Source organism: Nestor notabilis, unplaced genomic scaffold, assembly GCF_000696875.1.
Source record: "Nestor notabilis isolate BGI_N333 unplaced genomic scaffold, ASM69687v1 scaffold3227, whole genome shotgun sequence".
Taxonomy (NCBI): Eukaryota; Metazoa; Chordata; class Aves; order Psittaciformes; family Psittacidae; genus Nestor; species Nestor notabilis.
In genome coordinates, this window is record NW_009934971.1 from 14,195 (window position 1) to 23,680 (window position 9,486).

The 9,486-nt window shown below is 41.9% G+C and overlaps 1 protein-coding gene across 1 annotated transcript in view; it reads right to left on the reverse strand.

Annotated features, from left to right (window-relative positions):
* SLC6A5 (solute carrier family 6 (neurotransmitter transporter), member 5) overlaps positions 1 to 9,486 on the reverse strand; it is a gene marked incomplete at its 5' end in the record, with an annotated part of 31,145 nt that overhangs the window by 5,983 nt on the left and 15,676 nt on the right. Inside the window, 4 exons of the mRNA XM_010017592.1 lie at positions 1,325 to 1,425; positions 6,790 to 6,889; positions 7,656 to 7,787; positions 8,056 to 8,168. Coding sequence (XP_010015894.1) covers positions 1,325 to 1,425; positions 6,790 to 6,889; positions 7,656 to 7,787; positions 8,056 to 8,168 — 446 coding nt within the window. The remainder of the gene's footprint in view (positions 1 to 1,324; positions 1,426 to 6,789; positions 6,890 to 7,655; positions 7,788 to 8,055; positions 8,169 to 9,486) is intronic.

Here is a 9,486-nt window from a genome sequence, read left to right on the forward strand (position 1 = left end):
CGGTCCGTAACCACGTCCAGGGAGGGGGCAGCCACAGCTTCTCTGGGCACCCTGTGCCAGCGCCTCAGCACCCTCACAGGGAAGAACTTCTGCCTAAAATCTCATCTGTCTCCCCTCTGCCACTTTAAAGCCATTTCCCCTTGTCCTGGCACTACAGGCCCTTGTAAAAAGAGTCCTGTGACCAGCTCTGGAGTCCTCAGTACAGCAAAGACATTGACTTGTTAGAAAGTGTCCAGAGGAGCCCGCTCTGAGGGCTGGAGCACCTTTGCAGGTGTGAGAGTGAGGCTTGTTCAGCCTGGAGAAGACTCTGGGAGATCTTATTGCAGCCTTTCAGTTCTTAAAAGGGGCCTAAAAAACGATGGGGAGAGACTTTTTAACAGGGCCTGTTGCAACAGGGCAAAGGTTGATGGGCTTAAACTAAAAGAAGGGAGATTCAGGCTGGATGCCAGATAAAAATCCTTTACAATGAGGGTAGTAAAATACTGGCACAGGTTGCCCAGAGAGGTGGTTGATATGCCATTCCTGGAGACACTCAAGGCCAGGCTGGATGTGGTTCTGATCTAGCTGAAGATGTCTCTGCTCATTGCAGGGGGGTTGGACTAGATGACCTCTGAAGGTCCCTTCCAAACCAAACCATTCTATGACTCTATGATTCATTCACTTCTGACCCCTCCTCCAGATTTTCTGTAGCCCCTTTAGGCACTGGAAGCTGCTCTAAGGTCTCCCTGGATCTTTGTCTTCTCCAGGCTGAACAAGCCCTTTTTTCTCTTTTTTCTTTCTTTTCTTTTTTTCAGAGAAACTGAAGGCAGTTCTATTTGTTATTGTCAATATAACTGTATTAACCTTTGCAAAAGTATCTACAGCTTTGCAGCTAAAACTTTGTCACTCAGGTTTCCACATCAGCCTTCCCAAAAGATGCCTCCCAGACCAGTTTAGGACTCAATAATGTGCTCTTTCCCTAGCTTAACCTAAGAACAGAACAGAGATTGTGTCACTTTCATTCCTGCACTATGTGTATACGTACATACGTGTTACACACACGGTCATCACTGATGTGCAATGGTACACCACACTAGCACTTTGCACACATGGGGAAGGACTGCCATAGTAGCATGAGGATACTCACCACCCCTCTTCACCAAAAACACCATCACTTCTGCTCCATGTCATTTGCTATACACTCATGCGAGAACATGTGCACACACATTCATGTGTGTCTAGGTATCTGCACCCAAGATGTAATTATCACCTTTAAGAAGCCATAGGAAAGAGGTAGAAACAACAAAGCACTTTCGAGAAGACATTAAATAAAACTTTTACTTACTGTTAAAATAGTTGGGGTTACAAATGCCCAACAGACTCTCCAGAATTTACTTGGCTTAAATCCAATCATCATTTCTATATCTTCACAAAATCTTTGCAATCCTGTAAATAGCAAACATACACACAATTAGGTGTGAAAGAAACCAACTGGAATTTGCTAGGAGGCTCTTGTGACCTCGCTCATGTCTAATTACAAAAACAAACTCTGACTTGTTGGTTGAGATGGAGGATCAATGGAGGATCTAGCCACACAGTAAAATATGAGACTATTACAGTAGGAACCATTCCAATAAAATATTTAACCTCCTAAGGATTAAAGCAAAACTGAGCTTTTACCCTGAGATTAAGCATTCAGTATGTTTTGGGTTAAAGTGTTAATAGTATGGACAGGTTAGCTGCAGTTACGGAATCACAGAACCACAGAGTGGTTTGGGTTGGAAGGGACCTTAAAGCTCATCCAGTTCCAAACCCCCTGCCACAGGCAGGGACAGCTTCCACTAGACCAGGTTGCTCCAAGCCCCATCCAACCTGGCCTTGAACACTGCCAGGGGTGGGGCAGCCACAGCTTCTCTGGGCAACCTGTGCCAGGGCCTCAGCACCCTCACAGGGAAGAACTTCTGCCTAATGTCTCCCATTCCCCCTTGACCTGTCCCTACAGGCCCTTGTACAAAGCCCCTCTCCAGCTTTCAGAGCATACACATTTTTATGTGTATACTTATTATATTTCAATGTGAAGATGAACCTTATTAATATCTATATACTTGTTTCAGCATAGACAATATCTGAGCTTCTCTATACCTGTGACATGGCTGGGGTAGAACTGTGTCACTTCACACCAACTTTTCAACTGATGTGTAAGCAATACTCAGAATGACTAGGGAGCACCTACAAATATTTTACATTCTATTCAGTGCTTTTTGAACAGATCAACTGGTTAATTCTTCACATTATTGTATTGATTGCAGCTATAAAGTTACTTGTGTTAATACAACAGGCAAGATTGGAAAATGGTATCTCAGCCCCCTCTGCAGCTATCTCCCTGGCTGATAAAAGACACCCTGCCTTTCAGTCTTGGTCTGCAGAGCTGTTTAGGTGAATGGCTCCTGTTCACTACAGCTATAATAGTTTATCCAAATGTAAAAAACCAAAATTGAAATTTGTGCCAGCTTTTCTAGTGATGACAAGATGAGAGGTCTGGGGCCCAAGGCCAAGCTCATTTCTCACACAAACATTTCAAATTTAGGACAATTTATCTAATAAAGCAGGTGATCATCTCTGTCATTTAAAGTTCACACAACATTGTTCTACAGCATTTAGTCTTTTATGATGTGGGCACAGGGATAGAGCTTAAATAATGGAGAGAAGTCATAGAGTAAGGAAAGAAATACTTGGAACAAAAGTAATAAATTTCTTGGCATTCTTATTTCCCTTAGAGCCAGCCACTGCAGCTGCCAAAGGAGAGAGAATCCCCACCTAATTTTAGAAGTCTTTTTGTTGTACCAAGGAGAAATAAATCTTTCCACATGACTGTTCCAAGAATTAAGAAGGTAAAAGAGAGCAATGGTTCATTATTCAGCATCTTCTGCTGCACCTCTATGAAAACAGCAGGGCTGGATGCATCTAGGGCACAGGGGGACCACAGAGTTAACCGAGCTCAGGCAGATAGTATGTCAGAGAAAAGCTCAAGAACTGCGTTATGATAAGAAATAAAGAAGAAAATGGGAGATGCTCACACAACAGTCATCCCTGCAGCCTGCTGTGGTGGGAACAAAACTAGTTTGAAACTAACCACAGCAGCACAAGGGATGGGCTGAAGGGTCTTTTTATGAGTTTAAAGCTCACCCAAGTGCTTCAGCAAAGGAGGTAGACCTAACTGGATAGTTACCAAGAGCCTCTGCCTCCAAGATTCATGCAAGCTTCATGCAAATCTGCACAGATTTGTTTTAAATCCAATTAAAAAATGTAGTTCCTTCTTGGAATCATCAGTTGATATTCACAGTTAAAGGCACTTCTTATATGGGCAGCCAGATGTGTGTAAGCAGGTACAGGGATTACACCATACTCATCTCTCCCAGTGAAAGACCGAAAACAGGTTCTTCAAGTTCCACAGAAAAATGCAAAGAATGCTTTAGTTAAGAGAACGCCAATTAAATCTTGGTATATTCAGTCTCCCTCTCAGATCAGTCAGGCCTGCTGAATAACTTTGGGAAATAAACAATACATAATGTTACGTATCTCAATTTTCACTCTCTGAAATAGGATGATGTATTCACAAGTGCTTGAAGATAGAAAATCCACTAAAAAGGAGAATGCAAACCCTAGGCAGACAACTACTTCAATATTCTGCTGCAGGTGAAATGTTCAAAATTACTAATACTTCCTACAAATACTCTGCAGCAGTTACCACTCACACTGACAATGAACCTTCCCCACACCAGACTGTTAAAAAACAGATCTAGAAGGAGCATTAATAAAGTTAAGGTCACACGTTTCCATGTTTCACATTGCAAAATGCAACAATGGGAATGATGCTGATGATTAAATTAATCCCACAGCTCTAAGCTATTCTTTACCGATCATGCATCATCACCTAAACAACTATACCAGCATATGAAATAAAAATTATTGGACTGAATTATGTAGCACTGACTCCCCTGAAAAATAAGTGATTGTGAGGAAATAAGCAAGCATGCCTCTCTTTAATTTCAGAATCTCAACGAGCACAGCAAGCAGAACATGTAACAAGGATTAAAGACAGATTTATTTCTTCGTAAAAGCACCTGCTGCTATTGTGCCAACCTGCTGGCCGTGAAGAGTACAAGTCCAAAAAGAAAGCTGTCAGTGGAGCATTAAACAGCAATTGCCAGAGCTTGAAAATACATTATGCCCATTTTAAGCACTGCTTGAAGGAATGTAACAAGAACAGCAGCTTCACTTGTATTTGCAACATGAAAATCACAAATGTACAAGCTGTATTCCTATCAACTGTCTTTATAAAGAAACTTTAATGCAGTAGAAGTAGCTATGACATATTATTCGGGCAGATATTGATTGTAAAGTAAATCTTTCCTTTTTTGTGTGAAAGACTGAAAGCACTATAGTCCAGCAAAAGGTTAATTCTAGGGAATAATCTTGGGAATAGTTTACAGCAAAGGCTTTACTAACATCTGTTGATCAACAATCAGTTGGTACAGAAAGCATGGAAAGAATGATTTGTAATTTTTCAAATCTTTTCAAATTCTGATTACATCAAAGTAGTATCTAACTATAAAAAAACCTTCTCTGCTATTCAAGCCCTCCCTTTGCAGTGCTATAACTATTTCTATATTATTTTATGGTTTTAATAGAAATTCGTGCTTTAAGGGATACTGATATTTTGGGGGGCAAAGCAGGCATGAGCCAGAGGAATTTTGCGTAGAAGCCTAATCGGATGTTCCACAAAGGCAGGTTTGTAGTGCTTCTGCCACATAGCGTTCAGAGGAGGAACAGAGCCATTTGCTCCCTATTTACCTTCATCCTTATTTTAAAAAGCATATGGAATAAAGAAATTCTACAGATTTCAGTAGTTTGGGGGTTATTTAAGAATATTCTAAGCAAGGGATTTTGTATTTAGCTTAAGTAGTGACAGGACAAGAGGGAATGGCTTTAAACTGCCAGAGGGGAGATTGAGATGAGATCTTAGGCAGAAGCTCTTCCCTATGAGGGTGCCAAGGTGCTGGCACAGGGTGCCCAGAGAAGCTGTGGCTGCCCCATCCCTGGCAGTGTTCAAGGCCAGGTTGGACACAGGGGCTTGGAGCAACCTGGTCTAGTGGAAGGTGCCCCTGCCCGTGGCAGGGGGTTGGAACTGGATGATCTTTAAGGTCTTTTCAAACCCAAACTATTCTGTGATTAATTGGGAGCTATGATAACCAGACACTAATGACTCAGATGGCACATACCCAGTGGTGTTTCCACAGGCATGGGTAAATGCTAAACTTGGTGCTAACTGGGGGGAAAGAATGGGCAAACCTTGCATATCTTCATGGAAAACACAGCACAGAGCAATGGCACAACTTGCCAGCTCTGATCTTCAAACCAGGAGTTCTGCTAAATAATCCCCAAAATCCACCTCTCGACTCCACTTCAGGAGATATCTCAAACCATTACACTCAGGTCCTTTGAGAAGACAGGTTGTTTGTAAAGCGGATCCAAATTACCAACATCATTTCACTCAAAGAGGTGACAGTTCTAAACCAACTCTAAATAAAAAATTTACATTTCAGGGACATAAAAAGCAACAAGCATTACAACCAAAACATGACTGCTCTAAACCAACTTTTTGCTTGGTGTTTTGACTTTTTCCATTGTATTCTGTAACATTTCCTCCCTAACTTACAACCACTGAGGCCTGCCCACTGGATTGGATGGCAGTGGAGATAACATACACTGCTGTATTTCCATGAAATTAGAGAAAACAAGGAAGGGCTGATTCCCTGTCCTGGATATAACATTCATTTCTCAAGCAAAAGCAACAAATTCTTCATGTTTTGAATTATATATGATTTTTTAACGCACTTGTATTACAGAATGGACCCCATAACATAGGTAGGCCTAAGTATCTAGTGCACAGGACTAGAGACTAAGATCATGGTGCTATATATGCATCTTCAATGGAATATCTTGGTATTATTTATATCTAGCTGATACAAGAGAGATAATTCATTCCTGGCCACTGTAATGGCCTTATCTTTGTCACCTTTAACACTGTCATTCAAATCTCCCTTTGCTTTTGAAGGCAAGTCTTAAGTGGCACCACCACACTCCAGAAATAAATTCATCATCTGTTGTGTAAGGAGACCTTCACATTTCCTATTACAACCATTTGAGATCACACAGTTCCAAGAATCAATCTCCTGAGAGCAGGACAAGTTTGGGATCACCAGTTGGTATCAACTGATGTAGCTACAGTAGCATCAGTAATGGCACTGCTTTATACTAGCTGAGGATCTTCTTCATAATTTGGTATATGTCAGCATGGATCAGTATAACTGATGCTGCCACTGGGCATAATCACTCTGAGTAGCTGCATAGTCTTGATGTAGTGTTACAGACAGATGGGCTAAAGGGAAGGATGAATGTGTACATGGAAAAGAAATCCTTCAAAAGTTGTTAAATGCAAAGGTACCGCTTCCAGCTTAGGAAGTGTCTGACCCTAAACCTTTGGAGTGTGAAAAGCTGCCGGAAAAGCACCACTAAATGCTTGGTCTAGTCTTACACTCACCTCTAAGCATTGGCTTTAAGCTATTGGTGGGCAAAGGACCTTAGACTGTATGAAATTCTTTTAAATATATATATTTAAAGGAATCCTAAAGTAATGAAGTCTCATTATGCTTCCAGTCAAAATAACAGAATCCTGAGGCTTTTTGTTAAAAAAACTAATATGCTAAAACATTATCTAGATTGTCTAGCAGCAGCATTTTTTCTTACCATATATATAGGAAACTCCAACCAGCTCAAAGATGGCAATGATGACAAGAGAGTAAGAAGCTGCATAAGTGTCCACAAGCTGTAACATATACATTCCACCCTAAAGAAAGAGAAGAGCCATTATTAGTGGTGTATAGCTGGTATCTCTCCATGTGTGACAACTGTAACTGATGCTGAGGCTGGCAAAACAGATGGGAGCAGGACTCAGAGCTCTCTATCCCAGGTAACACTGACTGGACACTCTAATGCTGCATGACAGTTTCTTCCTTTGGGGCAGAACTTAAGCAGCATATTTCAAGTGAGGGAAGGACGGAATCCATCCTAGGCTTTAGAACAGGAAAGCTGTGCTGGTAGGTGATGAGGTGAGGGGAAAGAAAGAAAGAAAAAGCGATGAATAAAACAGCAAGATAGATTTTGTGCACCTCCTCTTGAAATTGCTGGAGGAACTGGTGGACAAAGCACTGAAGACTATCAATGGTAGATGAGAATTTCATTATTAACTCCACAGTCTGCCAAGACTATCAGTATATAATCTTATCTGCGAGGGAAGACACCCAAAACTGGTGTGCAAGTTTAATTGATATACAAAGGTTATAGTTAAATGAATACTTAATTTACATTACTGCTTTGGATATGTTTGGCTGGAGAAAATTGTAGAAGTCTGATTCACAGAAAGATTTGAACAGCGAAGTCTTTTTCTCCATAACAAAAAATAAGGCTGTCAGACTCACCCAGTGAGTTCAGCTTAACCTTCAACAGAACTCAGCTTCATCTTTTGCAACTTGTACAGGAAGAGAACGGCCACCAAAGGCGGATTGGGAACAGACAGTGATGCTCAAAGACAACATTTAAAGACACTCAATTACCTGAGTGATCATAGGAAATCCCATGATGAAAAAGGAGATGCAGCACCCAAGAGTGAACAGTGGCTTGTGTGTACGTAAGTATTTGGGGAACTCATCCGAAACAGAGGTCACTATAGTCTCGATAGTAGCAAACTGAAACACAAAAGTATTCATTGTACACAAAGTGGTACAGCTGGATTAAACGGGATATAAACAGAGTATTTTGAATCCTAGGTGTGAAATGCATGGATGTCAATGCCAAAGCTTCACCCAAATTAATTCAGCATTGATGGCCTTAATACATTCCTCTTTTTGAAAAGCAGTTCACAAACCATATGGAAAACAGTGATGAATCTCATGGTCCTCCAAACAAATAAATAGGAAAACAAGTGGAAAAGAAGAGAAAACAAAAGCAGTTTACCATAGTGTCCAATCCAAGAGTCAGTAGCATCAAAAAGAATATTATAGCCCAGAATGGTGAGAGGGGAAGCCTAGTTAAGGCTTCTGGATAAACCACGAAAGCAATTCCAGGACCTAGAAATGAGAAAAATAGTTGGTAATATCTTGCATGCTGACTGAACAGAAAAGAGGGAGATATGGAAAGTCATGTTTCAGTCTAGTACATTATTACTTAGCTTGACAAAAGTAGAAAAGATCAGATTCGGTCACTCCTATTTACAGAAAGATTTAGCCATTACAGAATTGAGCCTCACATGATTGATTTCTGTTTTGACTGTTTCAAAACACTCATACACTCAAGCTTTCCAAGCTCCAGAACACATATTTGACCAGTATACTGCTATACTGATCCAAATAGGAAAAATAAACAAAAATTGAGTACTGAACCTGTGGTTTTTTCCTGCTCTGGGATGAAATTTCTGTTGCTCTCCCTTCCTATTAGCAATCCAGCCTTAGATCAGCACAGCAGTCACCCACACCTCAGGGCCATAGGGATGAATGGAAGAGAAAAATCATAGAATCAATTATAGAATAGTTAGGGTTGGAAAGAACTTTATGATCACCTAGTTCCAACCCCCCTGCCGAGGGCAGGGATGCCTCACACTAGGCCATGTCACCCAAGGCACTGTCCAGCTGGCCTTGAAAACTGCCAGGGATGGGGCATTTACCATTTCTTTGGGCAACTTGTTCCAGTGCCTCAACACCCTCACAATAGAGTATCTATCCTGAACTTCCTCTGTTTGCCCTTGTCCTGTCACTACAGTCCCTGATGAAAAGTCCCTCTTCCAACATCCTTGTATGCCCTTTTCAGATACTGGAAGGCTGCTATGAGGTCTCCACACAGCTTCTCTTCTCCAGGCTGAACAGTCCCAACTTTCTCAGCCTGTCTTCATATGGGAGGTGCTCCAGCCCCCTTATCATCCTTGTGGCCTCCTCTGGACTTGCTCGCACAGCTCCATGTCCTTCTTATGTTGAGGACACCAGAACTGCACACAGTGCTGCAAGTGGGGTCTCACGAGAGCAGAGTAGAGGGGCAGGATCACCTCCTTTGACCTGCTGGTCACGCTTCTTTTGATGCAGCCCAGGATACGATTGGCTTTCTGGGCTGTGAGTTCACACTGAAGCGACTCATGCTTAGTTCCTCACTGACCAACACACCAGGTCCTTCTCTGCAGGGCTGCTGTGAATCATGTCACTGCCCAACCTGTAGCTGTGCCTGGGATTTCCCTGAGCCAAGTGTAGGACCTTGCACTTCGCACTGATGAACTTCATGAGGCTGGCATCAGCCCACCTTTCAAGCGTGTCCAGGTCCCTCTGGATGACATCCCTTCCCTCCAGAGTATCAACCGAGCCACACAGCTTGGTGTCGTCAGCAAACTTGCTGACGGTGCAT